General features: G+C 40.5%; 1 protein-coding gene across 1 annotated transcript; it reads right to left on the reverse strand.

The window, feature by feature from the left end:
• Window positions 1-383: 383 nt before the first annotated feature.
• Window positions 384-27,132, reverse strand: LOC122056696 (BRISC and BRCA1-A complex member 1-like). Its single transcript, XM_042618769.1, has 3 exons — window positions 26,768-27,132; window positions 4,831-4,992; window positions 384-866 (listed from the first exon to the last, which is right to left on the reverse strand). Exons 1-3 carry the CDS (start codon window positions 27,047-27,049, stop codon window positions 507-509), a joined length of 804 nt encoding a protein of 267 aa, XP_042474703.1. The 5' UTR covers window positions 27,050-27,132; the 3' UTR covers window positions 384-506.

Below are 27,132 nucleotides of genomic sequence, written 5' to 3' on the forward strand. Positions count from 1 at the left end.
CATTATTTATTTTCTATAATTTTTTTAGATAATTAAGTGTCCAAACTTTGCCTAACAACTCTATATGATTAAAAGTGAAACTGTCGCCTTATCCAATCTCCCCACACTTCCTTAAAAAGAGATCAATCATGGGTGAGACAAGCAACAAGCCATTTCACATCTGCTAAAAATTAATCCCAAATCAATCCCGAACTTATATGTGACAACACTCCTGCCTAACGGCTCCTCTCATTACAAGGGCAGATGTGTTGCCATTAACTGGACTCTGACCCAAAGCCAAATTGTTGGACAAAAGGAAAGGATCGAAACCTGCTCTCTCAGGGCTCTGAGGGATGACGATGTTGCGATAGCCAATTGTCGTAGGCCTGGTTTGGATTCATCAGTGAACCAAATTACCTTTTTCATGAAGAACTTTACTAAATCCAATCGACAATTGTCATTACAGAAGATTCATTGAATATATGAACTCAACAAATGTGCCTTCATTTATAGTAATGAACAAGTCTCTACTGGATGAGGATGTGTGTGCCCTCTTCATTCACAGTAGTATCGACTTGGGCCGGTGACTTCCTTACTAGAGACTTGGGGAAGTCGATATCATCTTGCAGGCACCTTTGTTGTGGATGAGACAGAAGCATGCACATTTGCTTCAGTATGACCCGGGAATAGCTCTGCCCGCTCTCGAAGATGAAGCCTTCGTATTCACTTACATGTTCAAGGGCGTCGACTAAGGCATCGTATACTTTCTGGGGGCAGTTCTCTGTGCTAGGCTTGTCGTGGAGGTAGATGACATCCATGGTAAAAAATTTCTGGCTAACCGGCCATTGATGCTGGGGACAAACCGATGATCTGCAGTAAATGAGTATCTGAAAGCAAGATGATTTTACCTTAGGCACGAAGTTCAGATTTGGAGCCTATAAGGAAGGCAATATAAACATTGGAAAAACATAATTTCAATGTTGACATTACTGGAAAAAATAGAGCGCAGCCGTAAAATTGTAGTCATGTGATCGGGAAATGAAAGTCACGGGTTCAAGTCATAGAAACAACCTCTTGCAATGTAAAATAAAACTATGTACAATAGACTCTTACAAAAAGGTAATGGTATGCAATGATGTATCAAGTCTTCCTCATAAAGAGCAATAGAACTATCTTTATAGTAAAAATAGGGATTCAACAAAAAAACAATGGTATACAATAATGTATCAAGTATGTCCTTCATTTTTAACTCAATAATAATTATGATAAGCTGATAATTTGATTCCACGTTATTCAGGATCACCTTGATATCTTCTTTAGCTTGAAGAAGCTCCCCATATAGAAACTCCATCGATGGCTTTCTATCTCCATCTACTAATCGAAGAACTCTTACCAAAGGAGCAAATATTTTCAAACAAAGTGTCACATCATTCCAAAAACTCATGCTCATCATTGTAAAGTAAGTCAATTTCCCTTTGTTTGTTATTGACCATTTACATTTCTCCCACGTCACTTGTAAACATGGCCCTTAAACTAGTTTTTTTTTTCAATCAAACTTTGCAATGTGAGGAAATTAGATGCAAATCTGGTAACTCCTGGTCGGACTATGTCTCTCTTCTTCATGAAACTTCTTATCAATGACAAAGTCTTATGGTGAGCATAGATGAAAATGGTAAAAGACTTGGCTTGCTTAATAACCTTTTTATATCGAGGTAGCTTGCTAATACTTTCAAACATGGTGGCAAAAGACGAATACGCTCACCCCGGCGCCCTCGTCAACCCATCCCAGGGCCAACAAGAAATAGGTAAATCACGGGTGGTTACTAGCCTTTGAAATAATGACTAGCACATAAGAGAGGCATTTACCTCGGCTTTGTCAAGATTCGAACCCCAGACCTCATGGTGGCAACACCTCATGTGCTAACCACTAGACCGTCCCGAGGGGACAAAAATAGATGAAATAAATATTGGAGATGCGGGGTATCGATACCCGCCGTACCCTAATACTTTCAAACATGAGATTAATGGTGAGTTACACATGAACTCCAAAAGATCCCAGGTCATTTTTCTCTCATCAATTTAACTACAGCTATATTATTGATGACATTGTTTATTACAATCTGAACAATATTCTGAGCTCCTACTTGTTCTGCACACTTGTCAACATATTCAAAAATAAGTTTAGTTGTATGTGCCTTGTCTGAAGATTCTAAAAATGTGGTACCCAACTTGCAATTAACACACATATTTAAGATGTTTCTTCTTTTTTTATCATTCCATGCATCTGTCATGATCGAGCACTCATTTTTTGCCCATTCTTCTTCACGTTTCTTTAGCAATTGCTTTGTTTTTTCAACTTCGGCTTTCAACAGTGGATCCCTAAGTTGATATTAAGTTGGAGGCTAAAATCCTGATCCAAATTGACTCACTGCTTCCATTAATTGCTTGAAGCTATCATTATCAACAGCATTGAATGATATTCCATTTTCATAAACCTTTTTCCTAACATATTGTTGAACTTGTTGAATTCTCTTTTTGAAAACAGCCTCATTTATATTTTTTGGCGAGCACTTTACTTCCACTGGAGCCTGCATTTTCTTGAACAATTGCCGATGTATATCTATCCATGGGGTCAAGTAGAAGAGGTTTTTTAATTCCATCTATCCCTTCAATTTCAGGACCTTCTTCTTCGTCAAGAGAAATAGTCACCTCTGCTCTGCAACTTTATTCTTCTATTATTTTGTTCTTCTTTCTTTCTATTCCTCCCTTCTAAAATAGTATGTTTGCACTTATTTTTATCTTCTTGAAATACTTTTCGACAACCAGATACATTTCCAAGTATATTTACTATGTGCTTCTTGATCCTACACACTCCTCCCGACATCGTTTTTTCACACAACTTGCACTTAATTTTGTCGAGGTTTTAAGGATCAATCAACATCCCAAACTCCCATCCAATGTCATTTGACTTTCTCCTAAGAATTCCGGATTCAGATTGAGTGACAAATGCTGTCGAAGATGGATTGCTTGTCATTATGATAACTTGAAAAAATTATATATAACATAATAAAATTTAATTATACGATACAAAATATAGCAGTAACAAGTCAAGTCTGAGAATATTTTTTTTATATCTTAATCCAATTAATAAAATTTATTAGATATTTATTAAAAAAATTAAATTTTAAATATAATTTTTAAATCTTGTTTATATAAATTAATAATATTGATTAGGATTTGTTAAATTTTAAATATAATTTTTATATTTTAAATATTTATTAGGATTTTCTAAATTTTTAAATCTAATTTATATAAATTAATAATATTTATTAGGATTTTCTAAATTTTTAAATCTAATTTATATAAATTAATAACATTTATTAAGATTTTCTAAATTTTCAATATAATTTTTAAATCTGTTATATAAATTAATAATATTTATCAAAAAAATTAAATTTTAAATATATTATTTATATATTTAAATCTGATTATGTAAATTAATTATGTTTATTAGAATTTTAAATATAATTTTTATGTATTTAAATCTGTTTTATATAAATTAATAATATTTATTAAAATAAATTTAAATTTTAAATATATTTAATTGGGATAATTTAATTAGGCTTTATGAAACCCTATTGAAATTATCCCAATTAGAAGTTGTTTTTATTTTATTAAATCCTAAGCACAATATCGTGGTCACGCGAAACCACGTCATGCGACGACCGCTACCACCAGACGCCTCACTAGAGGAGTCCGGCGAAGTCCAGTGTTGCTTCCAACGGCGCTGGAAGAGTCGCGGAAAGCTTCCGACGTCGTAGGAAGCATCGCGAGATGCCGCCGGACGCATCCTGCGATGCTTACGGTGGCTGTGGACGCTTCTGGCGACTGTGGGCACGTCTCGCGATGCATCCAGCACTGCCAGAGACGTGCCGCAACGACGACTCAGCGGGATAAACAAAAAAAAACAACATAAAAAAAGGAAAAACTTGCAGGAAGCGACGAAGCCCGAAGCTGCAGCGATGAGAGAAGACGAAGAGCCTCTTCACGCAAATGAGCAAATTAGGATTTTAAATTTACGACCATATTAAAACTTAAAAGCCTAAAATATCATCGTTGTGAGGCCCGCCGAGGCCCGCCAAGGCCCTTCGAGAGCCGTCGAGAACCGCCTAGGTCATCCGCCTTTTAGGTTTTCGACGCGGCATGCCGCCACACAACGCCTAGGCGGCCTAGGGCGTTTTTTCGAACACGGTATCCTACATTGATGGGAATTTTGTGCATCGGGATATGACCGAAAAAATACATATCAGAAATTAGCCCCATGGGCAATTGAAAGAACCAAACAATAAAACAGAGTGGCCCGGTGCATGAAGCTCCTGTCAATGTGGGATCTCATAAAAAGATCTATTATATACAGTATTACCCTACTTTACAAGAGATTGTTGCCGTGACTCGAAACTATAATCTCCATGTCACACGGCAGCAAAGTGCAATAGCAGTTTTGAGCTAACTTACAAGTATAAAACACAGGAATGAAATGAGGCAATCGATAGCATTAGGGATGTAGTAGATTCAGATGAAACAATCTATTCTATGCCAAGAAGAAAAATGATTTCGTAATAGAGCAAGAGGTAAAGCAGCTGAACCACAGATTTCGATAACAAATCCTTGGAATTCTAATTAGTACCAAAGAAGAAAGAGACATTGAGAAGAAAGAGGCAGAAGCGAAAGTTTAACTAAACAGAGGCATTCAAATAGCTAACCATTATTGACAAAAAAAAAATTGGAAATTATAATGCATGCTATGTGGCAAGCTATATACAAATGCAACCAATGAGATATCACATTTACCACTCTGAAGAGACGACTCTGGGCACGGGATTTTTTGGCTTCATGGGTTGCTATACGAAAAAGTTGTGTGATATCAGCAAACCCGTATGATGTATCTGCTGCTGTAAGTGCCCAAACTGCTGGCAACAGCAAATCAACCTCACTGCTAAAATCCTTCCTAACCTTCAAAACATAACAGCTATCAGCACTTGATGTCACTAATTCAATGAAAAAGTAAATAGTAATTTGGTCACACCTAATTGACGATAATGAATAATTATACTACCATGCTACTCTATCCACCATTGTATTGCATTTTCCTAGGAATCATGTTTAAACACCAGGCAAGAGACAAGTTCTCAGCAATTAACTTTAATAACTGTTTGTCTTCAGTATAATGTAAGCTATAACCTAATACAACAATCATACAATCAGCTAACAATTACCGCTTAGCAGCAATTGAGAAACAAAGCTCCATGGTATTTATGAGAAGCTGCGCTACACAGTTGTTGGGTAAAAGATGTTTGCCTAATTCTCACGCTTGATTGTGAGTCAAGTCATATACGACCGAACTTATTGATGCTGCTTTATTGGCAAGATGCAGAAGGATGTTTAATTGTCTGACGTCTTTAATAGATCAGAAGAAAAGAAATAGATTATAGTGTCAAATTCCTATGACTATGTTTACTAGGAGGGAGGAAGATGAAGAGAAAGGAGAAGAAGGTCATGAGTGGGAGGAGAGAAAGGGGTGATCCAGTATATTTGAGGCGGCGGTTTTAACGGAGAAGAGGTTTGCCAGGGAAAGACTGTTTTAACCCTGCACAACTGTCGTCAACACCCACCACAGTGCACTCTGCCATGGTCAGCCCGCTTTGCGCCCAATGGCTGATCTCTCCTTCAACTACAGCAGGCTCATCCCTTTCAATTTCAACCGCATCATTGATGTTGCGCAATCTTCACGATGGTCTCTGACTCATGCAATAGCAGCAAACTCATTAACCATAAAAATTAGGAATGACAATTTCCTCCAAACCTGATAGGGAATTGAGGATATTGAGAAATTTTTTTAACTCAATAAAATAATCAAATATGAGGATTTTCGGATTCGGGTATGGAGACAGTCCGGTAGAATCTTACTTAAACCTGACCCAAATACCCCTATAACGAATGATGTCAATGTCCTAAAATCCCATGTAAAGGTTCTTGTCTGTTAACACAAGAAGCCTCTTGTAGTTTAGCTCTCCAAGAATATCAAGAAAACCAATAACACTTGATTGAACAAGTCTTTATCTAGAAGAAACTTTCACAAAAGAAGATCTCAGATATTCTGGGATACTTATTGTCTTCCACATTGATGTTGCCCACGAATGTCGATGTGTGATTCACTAGTAAATTGGCTATACTGTCAACTTAATTGTCAATCACCTAATAATAATGAGAATGATGATGTGGTTGAGAGCATAGATAAAAATACCGAAGAAGAAGGTTAGAGTGACGGCCAGGGCTCCCCGGCACATTCACTCCGACACTCGGGTTAGAGGAAGAATATGAATATTAGGATTTTGATGTACATAGGTGTATCTATGTATACCTTGGATGTCGGAAAGGACTACTTTTTATAAAGAGATAGCACACCTTTTTCCTCCATTCCAATCTTCATGTTATCATTATTTAATTCCTTAAATAATCTCCGATTTATTCCTACTGCTGCCTTTTTCCTAGAATAACCAGGATTAATAGACTGTTTCCTTTTATTCGAATCCTCACGCTGTCATTATTTAATTCCTTAAATAATATAAAATTTATTCACACCGCTACCTTTTTCATATAATAATCCAAGATTTACACGATGATTGTTCTTTTCCTAAAATAGTCTCTCCTACATTATTTAGGATCTGGGCGACCCGAGAGACTGAAGAACCAAAAGGGCCAAGAGGCGAGAAGGCTAAAGAGCCGAGAGACAAGGAGGCTATGGAGGCCCAAGAGGTCAGGAGGCCAAGGAGTCACCCGAGAGGTCATGAGGCTGAGGAGCCGAGAGGTTTGAGAGGTCAGGAAGCCTGAGGAACCAAGGCTGAGGAGTCGAGAGGCCTGAGAGGTCAGGAGGCTAAGGAACCAGGAAGCCCGAGAGGCCAAGAGCCGAGAGGCCCAATATTCTTATTGGAACCACCTCAACAGTTTTCACCAATCCTCTCTTATCTATGTGACACCTACTAATCACTCTCCGGATAACAAATCTCCCCTTCAAGTCTAGTTGAAGGATGTAAAAGGAAATGATCCTATCTGCTTCGACTGCTTAAGTCATGTGGCAAAATCCATTGTATATTTACGAAGAGATTATGCATTAAATGCTAGCATTAATGTGGCCACTACTTTTAAGCATGTCGCTTGTGTCATCCGCCTTGATTCCTGAACTCAGAATGCATCAGCGTGCCTCCAAGGTTGCATCACATTAATGTGATGGGACTCACAGCAAAGAAAACTAAGCATTTTTTAGCAAGTAATGATTACCTTGAGTTTTTATTTGTCCCATGTGCCCGATCGTTTAGTGAAAAATCTATCCCGCCTTTCAACAGTAGAGATCTAACCGTCCTTCTTGAATGAGTTAGGCTATCTTAGGTCGGATAAGAACGCTTCTATACACACTTGCTGATTCTCTCATCGTCGCTTCTTCGTCTTCAAGTTTCTTCTTCACCCAGTAAGTGCTTTCCATCCGTTTTTACTATCCTTTCTTTCATTGATCCCTTGGTAGTGTCTACCATGGCCAGTGAATCTTCTTCCGCTCTCTGGTATAGATACACTACTTCGAGTTTTACTGATGCATCTCTAGATCAACTGAGGACGGCTTATGGAGTCCCAGTTGATTATTTGTTAAAGCTTTCAAAATGGCCGATCGTCCAGACCGTCCTCCAAGCTTTGAAACCACCTTTCGAAGCCACATGTTCTCTGGTATAGATACACTGCTTCTAGTCTTACTGATGCATCTCTAGATCGACTAAGGACGACTTATAGAATCCCAACCGATTATTTGTTAAAGCTTTCGAATGGCCGATCATCTAGAGCGCCCTCCTTCAGGCTTTGTAACCTCCTTTCGAAGCCACATGCTGAGCGGTCTACGTTTTCCTATCCTTGTTTTCTTTATTGAAGTGTCACAATATTTTCATATCCCGATATCGCAGCTTGACCATAATTCCTTCCATATTTTGATTGGGTCGCGATACTATTTTGTTTGTATCGCATTCCACTGTCTCCTCGCTTATTTCATTTTTTTTCTTTTAGCCGAAGAAGATGAAGGATGTGGTCTTCTTCTTTTCTTCCCTTCCCATTCTGGATTAATTTGATTAAGGAGTTCCCTTCATCCCACAAGGATGGAAACCCCAATTCTTTTTTTTTGTTAAACCTCCAGGCTCCATCTCCTGGCCAACTCGAAGGCAGCGAGAATTACTTCCTTCTACTTTGAAAGACTACCATGCGAAATTCTAGCCGAACGGACAGATGCATCCATTCTTCACGAGGGGAGATCAGTAGTACACCGACTCCGCTCCCTTACCGAATGGGCGATCCGTCCACATATATCCTCCAAGTGGCTTCTGGCTCGAGATTCTGTACCTCAGTGACAGAGTCCGCCAAGGAATGTGCCTTGATGGTCGTTCGGGGCTGATACTATATGTCGAACTCACTAAGCTCCGTTATCCATTTGATCAACCACCCAGATGCTTTTGGATTGAGGAGGACTCGACCCAGATGGTTGTTTGTCATTACTATAATTGTATGCACGAGGAAGTATGGTCGAAGCCTCCGAACGGCAAGCACCAGCGCAAAGGCAAATTTCTCGAGACCAGTGTAGCGGGATTCAGCATCTTTTAAGATATGGCTCAGGAAGTACACTAGTTGTTCCTTGTCATTCGGCCGCACCAACGTCGAGCTGACAGCGTGCTCGGTCGAGGATAAATAAATGTGAAGCGGCTCGTTGGCAGCTGGCTTAGCCAATACAGGCAAAGAATTCAGATATGCTTTTAGTTCTTCAAATGTCTTGTCGCACTCTTCGTCCTATTGGAATTTGGTAGCTCGGCGCAATATCTTGAAAAAAAAGAGGCTCCGGTCGACAGACTTGGAGATGAATCGAGAAAAGACAGTTATCCGACCGGTGAGGCGCTGAGTTTCCTTCAAATTCTTTGGCGCCGGCATATCTTGCAGCGCCTTTACCTTACTAGGGTTCGCCTCGCTGCCCCGCTCGGTGACGATATAGCCGAGGAATTTTCCACCCTTTGCGCCGAACAGACATTTGCTTGGGTTCAGCTAAATTCCGTATGCGCGGAGCGTCTGGCAAGTTTCTTCTATATCTGCGCAGAGGTCGACAGTTCGAAGAGACTTAATGAGTATATCATCAACATACATTTCCATGTTTCAGCCGATCTGCTGTCGGAATACCTTATTCATGAGTCTTTGGTAGGTAGCCCCAGCATTCTTTAGTCCGAAAGGCATCACGTTATAGCAATAGGTGTCATCCGCTGTGATGAAACTCACTTTCTCTTGGTCCTCTCGGGTGAGCGACACTTGGTGATATCCCTGATACGTGTCTAACATGCATATCAGCTCGCACCCAACTGTAGAGTCCACTACCTGGTCGATCCTAGGCAGTGGGTAGAAGTCCTTTGGACAGGCCTTGTTGAGGTCTCGAAAGTCGATGCAGACCCTCCACTTGTTGTCGGGCTTTGAGACTAGCATTACATTCGCGAGCCAGCTCGGGAACTGGACCTCTTTGATGTGGCCGACCTCCAAAAGCTTCTCTATCTCAGCTCAAATGATCTGATTCTGCTCGACGCTGAAATCCCTTTTCCTTTGCTTCACCGGCCTTGCATCCGGTTGGACGTGAAGCTCATGCTGCGCTATGCTGGGGAAACACAGGGTAGTTCATGCGTGGATCAAGCGAAGACATCATGATTCTGCCTCAGACAGGCAACTAGTTCAGCCTATGAAAGTCGTTGCCTCCGCCTGACTAGGGTGTATCTGCACCTCTTCTTTCTCTTCATAAACTAGAGTAAGAGGTTTTTCGATTATGGCGTTTACCTCGTGTCGAGGAGCTTTCCGAGCAGACTTAGCCTCCGCCTTCACCATCTCGACGTAGCAGCGTCGAGCAGCCAGTTGGTCTCCTTTGACTTCCCCGACCCGGTCCTCTACTGAGAACTTGATCTTCTGGCAATAGGTCGAGACTACTGCCCGGAATTCGTTGAGGGCCGACCGGCCCAGGATGACGTTATAGGCTGATGGGGTGTCTACGACGATGAAGGTGGTGGTCTAGTCCTTCGAAGCGGCTCTTCTCCAAGTGATATGGCCAACCTTGTCTGACCGATCGGCTGGACCTCGTTACCAGTGAACCCGTACAACGGGTTGTCATTGGTAGCAACTCGGCCCGGTCGATCTGGAGCTGGTCGAAGGCCTTCTTAAAGATGATGTTGACCGAGCTTCCTGTGTCAATAAATATGTGATGAATAGTATAGTTGGCAATTACCGCCATGATAAGGGCATCATCGTGCAGTACTTCGATCCCATCGAGATCCTTGGGACCAAAGCTGATTTCAGACCCGTTCGCCCTCTCTTGGTTGCATCCTACAGCATGGATCTATAGTCGTCTAGCATACGACTTCCGGGTTCGGTTGGAGTCTCCGCTGGTCGGTCCACCTGCTATGATGTTGATTTCACCCCGAGCGGCGTTGCTTAGGTTTTCCTCCTCCTGAGCGGAGTGCACGACTTGCCCGCGTGAGACTAGGGCGCGGTCGTCACTCCTTGCTTGATGATGATGTCGCCGCTCGGGTGACCGCTTGATCTCCTCTCGCCGTTCGGTACTCGGCCGCCTATATCGCAGTTCGGGGGAAGGCGATCGACGGCGATAACTCCTGGGAGTCGGTTGGGCGACTGCAGGGAATCCGCGGCAGTCTCAGGTGTCATGGCTGGCGGATTGATGGAATGCACAGAACAGAGAAGTTCATAACTTTCCCTTGGGCCTTAGTCCTTCGGCCGCCACGTGCTGGACGGCGTGTGGCCTTGCTTCCTGATGTGGTCGTGTCACATCGGCTCGGGGCCCTCTTGGAGGCTGATGGCTAGTTGGCGGCCTTCGTTCGACGTGCACAGCCGGTTCTAATGGTGCTTCTTTCTTTCGGGTCGCCTGAGCTTCCTCCATGTTGATATACTCGCTGGCCTTCTTTAGCATATGGTTGTAATCGCGGGGCGGCTTCCTGATGAGCGAGCGGAAGAAGTCCCCATCGATGAGCCCTTGGGTGAAGGCATGCATCATAGTTTCGGATGAGACCGTGGGGATATCCATGGCCGCCTGGTTAAAGCGTTGAATGCAGACCCGTAGAGTCTCTCTAAGCCCTTGCTTCATAGAGAACAGACTGACGCTGGTCTTCTGATAACGCCTGCTGCTCGCGAAGTGGTGGAGGAAAGCCGTTCGAAAGTCTTTGAAGCTCTGAATCGATCCGTCCGGCAATCTTCGAAACCATCATTGTGCTGAGCAAGATAACGTAGTGAGGAAGACTCGACACTTAACTCCGTCCATGTATTGATAAAGGGTTGCAGCGTTGTCGAATTTGCCGAGGTGGTCGTCTGGATCAGTTGACCCATTGTATTCGCCGATCGCCAAGGGTGCGTAATGCCTTGGCAGGGAATCCCGCAGAATTGCCTCGGAGAATTGGCGATTAATCCGCTTGGGAGACGAGTCGGCTTGGGGCACTTTACCTTTTCTTGCGTCCCGAGCGGGAGCTTCGTCCGATGAGGACTGATCCCAATTCGCTTGCGTAATCTCAGATGGCATCTGGAACAAAGCTCGATGGAATAGAATTGGGGCAGGTGGCGCTTCTACCTGCGTGTCGGTCGGACCCTTGTTTTGCCCCCATATAGAAAGTTGTTCCGGCCGGTCTTCTTGCGCCGCTCGACCTCCAAATGCTGAGGTTGCTTATTGCGTCATCCGATCAGCTAGCACCTTCTGTTGCTGCTCTATTATCTTGGTCGCTCGCGCCTGTACGAGCGCGTCGAGCTCCTCTTGAAAGAGCGTCACAAAATGCTGGCGTCCAGCTTCTTCCATCTTCTTAGCTCGGATTCAAGAGTGTTCCCACAGAATGCGCCAATTTTATCCTGTCCGAGAGCTGAGTCGATGGACGCTGGGGATGTGGTGCTCCCGTTGACTGGTTGAAGACTTTGCAAGCGTAGATCTTCCGCCGACGTGGACCTACAAGCACAATGCCGAGCCCGGGAGGGGTTCCCCGGCGATGGCCCTCCAACGCTCAAGTAAGATCTCCGGCAGAAAAAAGTAGAACAAAGGGGAAACGAGAACTGTAGCTACAGTGAAGAAGTGAGCATACCTCCGTCGAAGTCTAGGGATCCTTATATAGGGCTCTCTAGAGGCGCGCGCACGCTCCCCGAGGCGTGCACGCTCCTCAAAGCATATCTGAAATGGATGTGTCAGAAAAGCGTGTTGGACGTCATACCTTAATAGCACGAGCATATCTTTAACGTGACAGTGGAAGTTTCCCTCGTGCGATTCTCTGTCTGACCATGCCGCCGGCTATGCCTCTTATCAGCGGCACTGGTTCCTAAGAAGATATCGCCAACTACTCCCCTTGGCCTTTACCGGGCCGAGCGGAGGAACCGCTCGGCTAGCACCTTCCCCGGACAGAGCAGAGGAACCGCCCGGCTAACGCCCTCCAGGCGACACCCAGGTCGGACCGACTTGGATGTCCGCTCGGCCGGTAATTTGATGTCCGAATCCACCCTGTCGAGCGAGGGAGCCTTAACTGCTGGGTTGACGTCGTGTCCCTTATTAGCCGAGCGGGATGGCAGCTCGGTCTCCGTCTCTTCTTGCTTTTGCCTTATGAGCGTCGGAAACTCGGCGTTAGGTCGAGCTGTCAATATGCCAAGTCGGTTATTCTTCCCGCCGCTCGGGAAGGTAGCTCGCCCGATCGACCGCCTGCCCTAGATGTTGACTGCTTTGACTTCCTACCGAGCGGGCCTCATCTTACCATCGGATCAGTAAGAATCCTCATCTTCTCAAGTTTTGATATCTAACTGAAAATATGTTATTTTTTACTGACACAATGATACGAGCATCTCTGACTAAAGTGATAAAGTTTACGACGACGGAGCTAACCTAAAAGCATGTCAAATAGAGATCATCGACCTCACCGAGGTAACCCCTGGGGAAGGAGCATCACCAGCTCCAACTACAGCCCCAACAAAGGAGACTTCCCGATTAGCAGCAAAGCATCAAGCCCGATAAGCGAGTCGAGATCTCCTGCTGGTGGACCTAATGCCTCGATACCAACTTCATCAGTTGAGTCAGAGGCTCCCCTCAGAATTTCAAGAAAAAGGGTTGCCCGTCTGGCCCCTGCACAAACAAGGAGGTTCCTTCTGTTGGGATGTATATTATAAACCTAGCTTTTGTATGAACACTGTTTTGAGATATTTTAAAATGAGAATCACTTTGGTCAATAGGCCCGATAAGTTGGGAGATAGTATCATTTATATAGTGTGTTGATTATAAAGTAAACTGTGTCATATTTATTTAAATTGATGATGTCCCATTGAGGAGCTCATAAGGATTATCATGTAAATTCTGCAGGTGGACTTAGTCCGACATGATAATAAAGTTTAGTGGTACTACTCTTGGAGTAAGATGTTAATTAAATGAGTTGTTAGTAACTTATTTAATTAACGGACATACGATATCTTAAACACAGGGAGATTAACGCACTCATGATAAGTAGGAGTCCATATTGTAATATGGGATTGGTGCGGTAGTTCAATAATGACCCTTTAGTGGTATGGGTTATTATTGATGAACTTGAGTTGAGTGTTCGGGTCGAACACAGGAAGCTCAAGTCCATCAGGAGGCCAAAACCAATTTCTCCTCTCGATCCCTGTTGTAGTCTCTATATATATAAAGTCTCATATCCACCCAAGCTCTGCTTCTTACCCAATCAAGGGGCTGGCCAAGCCTTGCTTGTTGCCCATGCATATGGCCGACCAAGCCTTGCTTGGTGCCCAAGATAAAGGTCGGCCAAGCCTTGCTTGGTGCCCAAGCAAGGGGTCGGCCACAATAAGAATAAAAGGGAGATTTTATTTAAAATAGAATTTTGTAAAAAAAAATTCCTTTTATAGCTATTTACAATAGTTTAAAAGAGAGATTTTAATTTTGTTAAAATCTTTCATTATTTGTAACCATCCACAATAGAAATAAAAGGAAAATTTTATTTAAAACAGAATTTTGTTAAAATCTTTCTTTTTTAGCCGCCGACAGATTATAAAAGAAGAGAGGGTGGTGCCTAAAAACTAACCTAGGAATCCTCTTCTATTCTCTTGTGGTCGGCGCCCCTCCTCTCTTTTTTTCCCCTTGCTTCTTTCCCTAGGGTCGGCAGCATCTTTCCCTTCCTCTTCATTAGGGTCGGCGCCCCTTTGAAGAAGAGTTTACTTTGTGGCCGATTGCTTAGAGGAGAAGAATAAGAGGAGGCATCCTATTCTATCATCTCTTGGTGGCCGAAAGATTGGAAACAAGAAGGAATCGGGTGGTTTTGTCTTGGTAGATCGTCGCCCACACGACGTCTAAGAGGATGAGAAAAATACAGCAGAAGATCAAGAGATCTTAACATACAAGGAAAGGTACAACTAATTCTTATTCCGCAACGCAATTAGTTTGTTTATCTTCGTATGGATCCTGAACACCAACACAAGATGCCAGTGATCTTGTGCTTCGATCAAGGTGCGCTTTGATCAATCAAGAACTTGCTTGATTGATCAAACACATGTCTGGTCGAGCATGTGGGTTGCTAGGAAAGATTCTGTGCTCGTACAAGATGCCAGTGATCTTGTGCTTCGATCAAGGTGCGCTTTGATCAATCAAGAACTTGCTTGATTGATCAAACACATGTCTGGTCGAGCATGTGGGTTGCTAGGAAAGATTCTGTGCTCGTACAAATTTTTGTACAAGGGATTTACACAGAACGGAATTCCCAGCGCCAACAATTGGTATCAGAGCAAGTTTTCTGCCTCTGAGTGTTTGGTTTTTGATTAAATTATGCACTGTTCATATATAATTTAAGCAGGATAGTAGAAGGATATGCAAAATAGATCAACTCTGGTTGCAGGCATTCTAGTTCCAACTATTATGGCCTATTATTTTTGTATGTGATTTGAACCCTCGGGCAAGTCGAGGGTATTTTGTGTGTGCATGATTGTAATTATTAAATACAATCAGAGCTGTATTAGTTTATTTTACATTTTGTTCGATCTAGATTACATGTACGTTCCTTCGTGGAATATAGAATCGATAAATGTAATATTTTTTATTGTTGCGGCTTGCTATGCGTGGTGCTACCTTGAGGACCGGAGGCGCGGCGAAGAAGAAGCAAGATAGGCGCGACAACATAAACCCTAGGGCCGGCAGCTAGGTTTTCTCCTCCTCACCTGGCTAGGGTTGGCGACGGCTAGGGTTGGTGGTATACGGAGGACAGCGATGGATGAGGTCATAATAGTTGGAAATTTATTTTTATACTTATTGCATTTATATGCTGTGTTTGTGCGCTTGTGTGCATGTGTGTGCATGTTAAAATTCCTCATTTTTAAATAACTAAGTGGGAGAGGAATTATTTAAATAAATTCCACGATTTCCATTACTGGTTTGTAAGTGATGCATGCAAACTTGCGCGTTGGCTTTAAGTGTCTTACTCCATATCGGATGAGTTTGTTTGTGGATCACTAAATTAAACTTCCTTTATGGATGATTATAGGAAATTATTTAGGTTTGTGTGATCTTCTCCATCTGAAGGGGCACAATTCTAATTAATGGATTAAGTATCAAGTAATGCTATACACTTAGATGCATTTAATAGTATCCTTCTCATCGGAGTCACTGCAATTATTTGTGTGACCGAAGACAAACCAACTATTAAATTTATTTGTCATAAAGTTAGGTTGACAAGATAATAAAATTAATGGGTAAACCTCCTCTTACAAATGTTTGAATTAGTATACGTCCACACTATCGTAGCATACGAAATTCACGGTGTTTTGAGGCGTTGGTGAATTTAAATTATATTGTTCGAGGAATCAATATTATTTTAAATTCTAAAGTTTTGACCAAATATTTTATTTTGTGATTCTCAGGATTTCAAAATGGCTTTCAATCCTCTTGCTGTTATTTTAAAAGAAAACAAACTTACTGGTCCCAATTATATTGATGGGAAACGAAATTTGGACATCGTAAAACGAGGAGAAGTTGTTGTCACCAAGATTGCATCAGCAGATAACCTGGCAGATCCTTTCACTAAGGCCCTTCCGGCGAGAGCTTTTGATGGGCATGTTGAGGGGATAGGAATCAGATGTATGGCAGCATATATGGCAGCATAGTCTTTTAATCTAAGTGAGAGATTGTTGAGATGTATACTATAAGCCTAGCTTTTGTATGAACATCTGTTTTGAGATATTTTGAAATGAGAATCACTTTGGTTAAATGTCTGCATTTTATATTTATATATATCGTGTTATCAGTTCCTTATAAAATTATAAATAGTAGCTCACAACCAAGATGGATAGGGACAAATCATTGGAACGATTGTAGTATAATTTGGTATTAGTTTATCTTGACTATATAATTACACTAGTACACTATGTGTGTATTGAGCAGGACTATTTGAAGTTGTTCGATTTATACTGACTATATAAAAGAACAGAACCTCTATTATTATGGATGTGCGTACTCTTAATCCCGATATAATAACAAACACATATACTTAGTATTTATTTCTTTAATTTATCAATAGGTGAGATTTATTCGTTAAATCAATAGACTCGATAAGTTGGGAGATAGTATCATTTATATGGTGTGTTGTTAATTATAAAGGAAAACTGTGTCCTATTTATTTAGGTTGATGATGTCCTCTTGAGGAGCTCATAAGGATTATCATGTAAACTCTGCAAGTGGATTTAGTCTGACATGATAATAAAGTTTAGTTGTACTACTCTTGGAGTCAGATGTTAATTAAATGAGCTGTCAGTAACTTATTTAATTAACGGACATACGATATCTTAAACACAGGGAGATTAACGCACTCATGATAAGTAGGAGCCCATATTGTAATATGGGGATTGGTGTGGTAGTTTAATAATGACCCTTTAGTGGTATGGGTTATTATTGATGAATTTGAGTTGAGTGTTCGGGTCGAACACAGGAAGCTCAAGTCCATCAGGAGGTCAAAACCAATTTCTCCTCTCGGTCCCTGTTGTAGTCTCTATATATATAAAGTCTCACATCCACTCAAGCCCTGCTTCTAGCAAGAGGCCAGCCAAGGCTTGCTTGTTGCCCAAGCATAGGGTCGACCAAGCCTTGCTTGTTGCCCAAGATACAGGACGGCCAAACTAGGGATGGCAATTTCACCCGAACCCGATAGAGGATCCGACATCCGACCCGAATGGAGGAGGGTATGGAGGGACTATCAATACCCGATACCCGACCTGAATACCCGATTAAATAATATATATACATATATTAAAGAAAATTTCCTTTTTCTAAAATCAACTTACTATTTTTTGTTGATATTAGTAAGAGACTATATAGATGTTTAATCTATTTTTTTAATTATATATATTTTAATAGGATGTTAATTTTAATATGTTTTTGTTGAATGATAATAGCTCGATAGAAAGAAGAAAAATTACACATATAGAATATATCCGATCCTTTAATGGGTATGAGTATAACCATTGGATATCCTATACCCGATGGGTATGGGTACGGAGGACATAGAATCCGACCCGAACCCGACTCATTGTCATCCCTAGGCCAAGCCTTGCTTGGTGCCCAAGCAAGGGGCCGGCCACAATAAGAATAAAAGGAAGATTTTATTTAATACAGAATTTTATAAAAAAAAAATCTTTTATAGCTATTTACAATGGTTTAAAAAAGAGATTTTAATTTTGTTAAAATCTTTCTTTTTTTGTAACCCTCCATAATAGGAATAAAAGAGAAATTTTATTTAAAACAGAATTTTGTTAAAATCTTTCCATTTTAGCCACCAGCAAAGATTATAAAAAAAGAAAGGGTGGTGCCCAAAAACTAACCTAAGAATCCTCTTCTATTCTCTTGTGGCTGGCGCCCCTCCACTCTTATTTCCCTAGGGTCGGCGGCATCTTTCCCTTCCTCTTCATTAGGGTCGGCGCCCCTTTGGAGAAGAGTTTACTTTGTGGCCGGTTGCTTAGAGGAGAAGAATAAGAAAAGGAGGCATCCTATTCTAGCATCTCTTAGTGGCTGAAAGATTGGAAACAAGAAGAAGGAATCGGGTGGTTTTGTCTTGGTAGATCGTCGCTCACACGACGTCCAAGAGGAGGAGAGAAATACAGCAGAAGATCAAGAGGTCTTAACATACGAGGAAAGGTACAACTAATCCTTATTCCGCAACGCAATTAGTTTGTTTATCTTCGTATGGATCCTGAACACCAACACAAGATGCTAGCGATCTTGTGCTTCGATCAAGGTGCGCTTTGATCAATCAAGAACTTGCTTGATTGATCAAACACATGCCTGGTCGAGCATGTGGGTTGCTAGGAAAAGTTTTGTGCTCGTACAAATTTTTGTACAAGGGATTCACACACTCCGGATCATCAGTACACACCGGGAGGCCACCCGATCACCACTAGTCTTTCTTTCGTGCACCTCTCTCCCTCTCCTAGGACTCCAACTTCCCCTCCTATTGAATCGAAAACTCTTCTCACAAGAGCGAGCTCTTCACATGTTCCCGAGGATTTGCCAGATGAATGTGTCCCTCTCATGGAGCTTACCCAAGACTCAGTCCAAGGAGAGCACAGAATAGACCTTTCTATTTGCGGTCTTGCCGGGAAGACGAGGAAGTAGCGGCCAAAGACATGTTCATCTGAGCCTTAGTAGAGGAATTTTTGCAGGATGGGGCCAAGCAGGTGTCTCAATTAAAGATTTTCAGCCAGAGATATCCTTAGATCCGTCAGGGTTGTTGAGATCTGAAGGCCTGCATAACTAAACTGGAGACTCAGTTAGCTGATGCTCCTTCCCAAGAGATTTTAGATGTAACTCAATAGAAAATAATCGTTGCACAATCGGAGATTGATCGTTTGAAGCAACTACAATTCGACCCCACTTCTGATCAGGACAATCACCCAACTAAGAAGAGGGATAGTGGAGGCAATGACTAAAATAATCAGCCTGACACATAGCGTGAGTTAGCTACAAATGGAGATAGACACTCTAATGAATGTCGTAGCTGATCAAATGAAATTGGAAGTTGCCGCAACTAAGGAGGCATTTATTCAGGCTGGTTTGGATGCTAGCCAGCAAGAGCTAAGGATCATGAAGATGGAGATGGGAGTTACTCGAGGGGAGGCTGAGTTGGTTAAAGCTTTGGCAGAAATCCGTCATTGCAATCTAAAGGTTTCCCTATCGTCGTTGTGGATGCTCGAGCCAAGGTACGAAGCCAGCAGGTCTCCCTGCAAGCCTTCATGGAGGAGCTGGAGACCTAGAAGAATCAATTGGAAGGGAGATAGGAGAAGACATGGGTTGGGCCAATAGAGAAAAATAAATTCCTTCAATCAGAGAAATTTTATAATAGGGAAGGCACTTGTTTCATTCGAATGGCGCAGCATGGCATTAACGACACCTTGAAGCAGTTGGCAGAGAACGAGAAGTTTCCCGCATACTCCCCCTCCCTGTCATCGATATTTTAAAAATTAATAAGAGTATCCTGATGAAGATGCTACTTACTTATTCTTTTGTAATGGTTTTTTGTCTGTATAATGGAGGTTTGAGAGATGTGTTGTTGTATGTCGTGATTATAGAGGCGAGGATCTCAACCCCGACTTTGTCTGAGTCCTGGGGAGTTTAGGCCCAAAAAAGAAAAAGGCCATATAGTACTCGCACGACCCTTATATGAAGAAAAGTCCGCTACCGTAGTCTGGAAGATAACGACCCCGACTTCGTCCAAGTCCGGGAGAGTTTAGGCCCTGAAAAGGAGGAGGCGATATGGTACTCGCTCGACCCTTGTACCAAGGGGAGTCCGCTACTGTAGCATGGAGGATCTTGATTCAGACTACGTCCAAGTTCGGAGAATTTTGGCCCTGAAAAAGACAAGGCGATACAATACTCACTTTACCCTTATATGAAGAGGAGTCTGCTACCACAGCTTGGAGGACCTCGACCCCGACTACGTTCAAGTTTGGAGGAGTTTAGGCTTGAAAAGGACAAGGCTATAGGTACTCGTTCAACACTTGTAAGAAGGGGAGTCTGCTAACGCAGCCTGAAGGATCTCAACCTGACTACGTCCAAGTCCAAAAGAGTTTGGGCTCTGAAAAGTACAAGGCGATACGATACTTGTTCGAAGGGGAGTACGCTATAGAGTAACCTGGAGGATCTCGACCCTAACTACATCCAGGAGAGTTTGGGCAATATCTGAGTCTTTTCTTGATCTTAAAGAGCTAAAGGAATATGATGATATTCTTGATAAGCATGCAACATGCATATGAGTTCACAAACGAAAGTAGAGTCTACTAGTTGATCAATACAGGGCAGGGGTAGCATTCTTTTGGGCATGTTTTGTTGAAGTCACGAAAATCGATGCAGAATCTTCATTTACCTCCTAGTTCTGGTACCAACACCACATTAGCCGCCAAGTACTGAATTGTACCTCCCGTATGTGTCCGACTTCCATAAATTTGGCGATCTTCGTTTGAATTACTTGATCCTACTCCGATGAGAAGTTGCGCTTCTTCTGCCGAACAAGTCGAACTTCCAAAGGTGTGTTTAGCCAATGAACCATTACAATAGGTTAATTTGACCGATAGGTTGTACCTAATGTCCTGTGAAACCATACAAGAGAGTGCATAGGATGAAGCTCCTCTCCATTCAGCTACTGATCGAAAGCAGTTTTACAAATGATGCTAACAGAACTATCGATATCAATGAATACTTTTTCACTTTATAATTAGCAATGAAGGTTTCAATTACTAAAACATCATCATGGAGGCCCAAAAGATAAAACTAGCCACTAAACATATCGAATTTTTCGGAGCATAAATTGGACAAGGAAAAATCTCACTTCAACCTCATATTACCTTTAAACTACTTGCTTTCCTAATAAAATGAAAGATACAAAGACTCTTAAAGCATTTCTTAGGATTCTTAATAAGATTAGAGGACTATTATACAACAAAACTTCAAATACAGAACAAAAATACTTTAACCAATAAGATATTGAGCTTGTAAAACAAATCACAGAAATCGTTAAAACTATCCGAGTCCTAACGCTACCATTAGATACTGATTACATGGTAATAGAAATTGATGAACGTGAAAATGGAAGGGGAGGAAATTCTACTTAAACAAATTTCAAAATATGATATCAAAACATCTGAAGTTTTATGCATATTATGCTTCAGAAAAAAATAAAGAAAAGGATCATGTAACTTCTGTAGATTACGAAATTCTGGTAGTAATCTATTGCCTTGATACATTATTCTGATAGTAATCTATTGCCTTGATACATTTATGTTTTTCATCTGCAACCAACAAGAAATTACTATTGCAACTGACTGTGAAGCAATTATTAAATATCGTCAGTAGACAAAGGGACTAAGAAAGAATCTAAGTACAAAGAGATGACCTAAATCTACCGATACAATTACAAATCGAGGATTAAAAATTCATTAGGATCATATTAAGGAAATAACAATTACCTAGCATATAATACTTTGACAATAACTTTTACTAGGTTATTACAGGACTTATGGATCGTCAGAAAAAAGTAGGAATTTTTTCTATGAAAATAATGAAATTTGGAAATCAAGAACTTCAACAATTTACTCAACATGAGGATCAATTTCATTTGCCTCAAGAGAAAAAACTTTATAGTATCCAAAATAGTTTCCTTGACAATATTTGGAATATCCCCACAATATCCAGAAGCATCAACTATAAAATTACTATAATCAATGCCTTATCCAACTACTTCTAAACAACAATACAGAAACTAGAAGGTAAGAAGTTTTCTTGCTACGACGTATTTTCTGGTACTCAAGCAGGAGTATATGTTGAATGGGAAGAAGTAAAAATTGTCATTCAAAATGTGTGAAACCTTCTTACAGATGTTTCTACTCTCTAGATAATGCTTTCACTTCCATTAGGCAAAAGTAGACCCTGATTTCTTTATTAGTCATCCAAGACATACTTACAAGCAACGAGCTCTTGAATGGAAATACAACCATCAGTCCCCATTCACTGGCCCTCTTACTTAACCTTGGCTGAACTTCAAGCAAGATAGCTTAAGGCAAAAACAGAAATTACTTCCGAGCAATTGACCTCAGAAAAAATACTTATGAGATTACCTACTACTATCCAGAAGATATTTCTACTTGCATTCGCAGCATGGCTGAAAAGTCAACTTTCAAAACCTTTTTGGACTTATGTGAGCTACTTAAAATACTTCATCCAAATCCCCCATAAGGACAATAGTAAATGATGCAGAATTTAGCTACAAACTTAAATGTCAGAAGCTCACTAAATCTTGTGCAAACTCAACAAACTTTGGTTGCCAATGCCAACTCCTTTATTCTTTCCGGAAAACAAATATTAATTATGAAAAATATACCCCTTATAATTTCAAAGGCAAATTAATTACTCCATTTACACTTATGGATTATTGGCTTCTCTGTAAACTTTGGATACATGACTTAGACTCAATACTTTCCAAAGGCATTGGGCAATATTTTAGCTCGTGCGCTTGAAGAAGAGACTTTTATCATCTATACATTCAAGAGCTCTCCATCAAAACGGCTAAACTTAAAAATTGAACCAACTATACATCTAATCAGAATAGATGTCTATGAAATAAATGGTCTCCAGTTGGAAATTCAAGAATATCCTTCAAATCTGGATCTTGAATGGTCAGAACTTAGTGAATCAGCCGACCAACTAAAACACAGGTGTGCCTCTGTCCAAGGTAGCAATTGGCTATGGAACATACATGATGTCCCTCCAACTATCTCCTCATCGGAGAAACATATACGGAGAAAATCTACTACTCTAGAGACATGGATACCAGATTTTTTTCATTCAACTTTACTACTTAACATAAAACACTATACCAACATTACAAAAAGAAGACTAAATAGTGGATTGGCAAGAAAATGACCAGTTCAGCAAACTCTGTCATGATTTACTCAGCCGCTCAAGCCGAAGCTACTAGCTCACAGACCCCATCCTTAGCTTCTGTTGCAGAACAGAATCTTGACAATATGATGGAACCATAAAAGCAACGTAAGTGTTAACATCATTACAGATAGAAACTGACGAAACGAGCACTAATTATCTGCAGCAGTTCGATGGATACTTGAGAGTATCCACACCAGCTTCCTTATCTAAAATGCATAATTTAGGATAAAAAATTTACTTTATAAATTTGGATATCCATTTTTCACTACACCATATATCAGCTTCCCTATTTTTTCTCTCTCCTCTATAATATTTAGGGAATGGAATCCATTCCTTAAATTTATAAAAATACTATTCATAAATGCAAATTTTAAGGAATGGATAGGGTAGCTGATGTAAAGATTTGTTAACTACCCTATACAAATTTTAGGGCAAAATCTTTGGATAAGGTAACTGATATGGATGCTCTGAATAGACACTTTACTCTCCACCTAACCTACTTTATTCTCCACTCAACAACTTACTTTATTGCTCACTCTACTTGTTGTACTCTTTATGTACAATTCCTACCCTTAGTGGTATTTTTGAATTTTAATATGATAGCTTAAAAAGCTTTTCTAGGTAGCAGAAGGCTCTGCCTTGTGTTAAACTTAGTCTCATAAACCTTCCTCAGTCTTTGTCTAAGTAACTCCATTTTGAAGTAATTGTATAAGGAATAACAGAATATTGGCCGATAAGACCTGTACAGACTAAGGTAGACAATCAGCCGAAAAACCTGAACATAGTTGGGACAACAGTTCAACTGTAAGGTCCTTTACAAGTGAGGCTCATTCAAAGCAAACAAGTACTAGGTTAAAGAACAAAGTATCCTTTCTGCTGATCTAGACCCTCAACCCCTCCCTCCCAATTAGTATCAGAGCCTTAAGAATATGTGGATCATAATCCAATGAATGACTTCTACTATTACTCACTTTCAGACATTAGACTACTTAGATTTGCAATCCCAAGCTAGAAAGATTATAACCACTGACCACTTTATACACAGTCGTTACATCAAATCCAAGACATTTAATCACTGTCTACATGATGAAAATCCATACTTAAATACCATAACAGATTTACTCGTCAGTTTAGGGAGTTCGCTAGCAACTCAACAAAAACAGGCAAATCACATACTAGAACAAGTATTCAATAACTTCATACAACAAACACAGACTGTAAGTGACTTAAAGAGAAATATAGACTTCTTAAAAGAATTACAAGATTCTTTAAACAAAAGGTTTAGTCAACTTAATCTACTTAGTATTCCTACAAAGAAAAAAATATTAAATTTCTCAAAACTTATTGAAGAAAATAAACCTAGAAATTTCGGACTTCAGTCATAAGATTTAATCGTTCTTCTCCTCGATCAGGAAGGTGAAGTGGTTGCGTTCTATGATGGCGAAAAATTGAAATAGTAAAGAAAATATTCCTTGATTGTATAATCTTCTAGGATTAAGTGAGTTTAATTGTTCATTTGAAAATATTATTACATGTCTTTCTATATCCACTAAGTCTTCTAATCAATGAGTAGAAGTACTATTACGTTTTCTGGTTATAATATTATCTAACCAAGAGTTTGTGTTTGTTTCAGTTCTTCCTCCTATTGTTTGGGAAGGACCTGTGAAAGTTTCTGTTTGTGTTTGTGTTAGGCTCATTTTGACGGTGGGGTAGAAATTAAGAAGGAATAAGTTTTAGGTCATCTTCTAGGAATTATCTTTCCTATAGATAACTTGCTTAAGTCCCTGGTTAAGGTGTCTAGACTTTCCTTCAACTCAATAGCCTGAGTTGTCTTCTAAATTTGTGTTTCAACTTGTAATAGTTTATGTTCTAGCAAGTATGTGATATAGAGATGTCAATAATGCTATTATTGTATTATTTTGTTGGATTAGAACTTGATCACCTTTTCTGGATAATTCAAGACTAAAATATCTGTTTTCTTTGGTCTTAGAAACTGATTTGAATATTCTAAAGCTTCTTCATAGTAAGTATTTTCAAAGTTCAGTTTGCTCATTTATATTCAATTTCTTCAAGTATAGTATGTAGAAGTTTAAATTCTTCTTCCACTTGTGTTTTATTTGTTGTAATATATTCTTTTATTTGAAGTAGTACAGCTATGGACTGAAGTTTGAAATTTTTAGGTTTATTTTCTTCAATAAGTTTTGAGAGATTTAATATTTCTTTCTTGGTAGGAATACTAATAGATTAAGTTGCCTAAACCTTATGTTTAAAGAATCTTGCGATTCTTTTAAGAAAAAAATACAATTGTAGGTGGTAATAGGATATTTGGATAGGGTATGAATATTCGATCCTTCGACATGTATGGGGATGAAAGTCAAATACTTAATGGGGATGAGGGTGGATATAATAAATGGGGATGAAGATGGAGGATAAGGAATCCGACCCAAATTCGACCCATTGTCATCCCTAATAAGAATAAATAAATTAGCCTATCTTCCACTGTGATCCCTATCATGGCTTCTTGCTGAATCCCAAACACTTCCACTCAAGTCCATGACAAGATGTCTCGCCTTGCCCTCCAATACTGCTTCCCAGCCAAGGAGGCATGCAGGGTGGGCCATTCACAATGGTATTTTCAGCATTAGTGTAGTTTTGGCATGCCTTTCTCTTCCCTCTGCCACGCATTCACAATTTCAACTTCAATAGACTATCCATCAGATCTATCCCATTGTGTAGTTCCTCGAAATCAACAGTGAAAACTCAATTCTTTATGATCCATTCTGTCATGCCTTCTGCAGTTTATGCCGAAGTAGTCAGGATCTGGGAGAAAATAACTCATTGTTGTATTCTGAGGTTTATCAATTGCTATGCCTTTAAAAACAATCATTTATATAACATTATTTTTTTCTTCAAATAACTCATTATTCTTCTGTAGATAAATAATAGGTTCCATATTCAAATGAACAAACTAGATTGCCAATCATACTTCAATTTAGGTACTTCATTCACTATTAAGCATATTAAAAAATCTATGACTTCTTCTAGATCCCAAAATCAGGTTCTGCAGTGAAGAAAAAGGCAATCCTCATGGACAAGGTTCCAGATCTATGTGGGGTTGGCCTAGGTGGGAAGAGCATATACCCATAATCCAGTAATTCAATGAGAAAATAAACAATTTTATTACTCTAAGAACTTTTTGGAAAAGACAATGAATATAGCACCAGCATGGTAATCCTAAGGAAGACCATAATATCACAAGCAGTCCAGAAAAGGCAATGTTAAAAAAGGTTTTTATTCTGTCTTGCTGGAAGCAATGTCATTACAACCAGAAATAAGAGGCGGGATTTACTTTAGGGAAACTGATAGAGACTTTATCAGTGCCTACTATCGACAATAAAGTTTGTGATTGTCCTGTATTACAATAATTCGTCATTCCTGGGGCAACTCCTAATGCTTTTTTGAACTAGAATGGGGTATTAATAATGGGTTTGCGATTAATCATCCAAAGAGAGGCTCACTGTCAAAAAAAAAATTATATACAGAAAATGAGAAGTATCACTATGACAAAAAAAAATTCCGTGCCATTTTCCACTTGCCTAGCCAAAACAAAGGAAGTACCCAAGTCGAATCAAACAACCATATGGAAATCAGAACATCCTAATGACCTCACATAGCTGATAGTAAATTATATACAGAAAATGAGAGGAGAAAGCTAAGATGGTAAATAAGGGGAGGACGAACCCAGGAGACGGATTGCGTGAGGATGGACAGGGCGAAGCGGTGATCGGGATTCATGGTGTGCTTGGCGTGGATGAAGAGGCAGATGGCCTGCTTGATGGCGTCGAGGCGTGTGATGGAGCGCCCCTTCGCCATCTCGGCCTTGGACTCCACGTCCACGTCCACGCAGAAAAGCACATCTTCACTGTAGTACCGGGACGGCGTCAGGGTATAACGAGGAGGGGGAGAGGACACGGGGATGGTGGAGCGAGAAGGAGCAGCAGCAGCCAGCGGCGATCCCTCCATTCTCGTCGCCCTTGATCACCTTCGATCGCCAGACGCTGATCCAGCGCGTAGCCCTAGAGGTTCACCATCGACTATTGGAGACG

Source organism: Zingiber officinale, chromosome 3B (genome assembly GCF_018446385.1).
Source record: "Zingiber officinale cultivar Zhangliang chromosome 3B, Zo_v1.1, whole genome shotgun sequence".
Lineage (NCBI taxonomy): Eukaryota > Viridiplantae > Streptophyta > Magnoliopsida > Zingiberales > Zingiberaceae > Zingiber > Zingiber officinale.

Coding starts and splice junctions, on each gene's coding strand:
- LOC122056696 (XM_042618769.1), bottom strand. CDS start 27,049: ATGGAGGGATCGCCGCTGGCTGCTGCTGCTCCTTCTCGCTCCACCATC. Junction 4,993..26,767: donor TCACGCAATCCGTCTCCTGG/GTTCGTCCTCCC, acceptor TATGTTTTGAAG/GTTAGGAAGGATTTTAGCAG. Junction 867..4,830: donor AGAGTCGTCTCTTCAGAGTG/GTAAATGTGATA, acceptor TCTTGCTTTCAG/ATACTCATTTACTGCAGATC.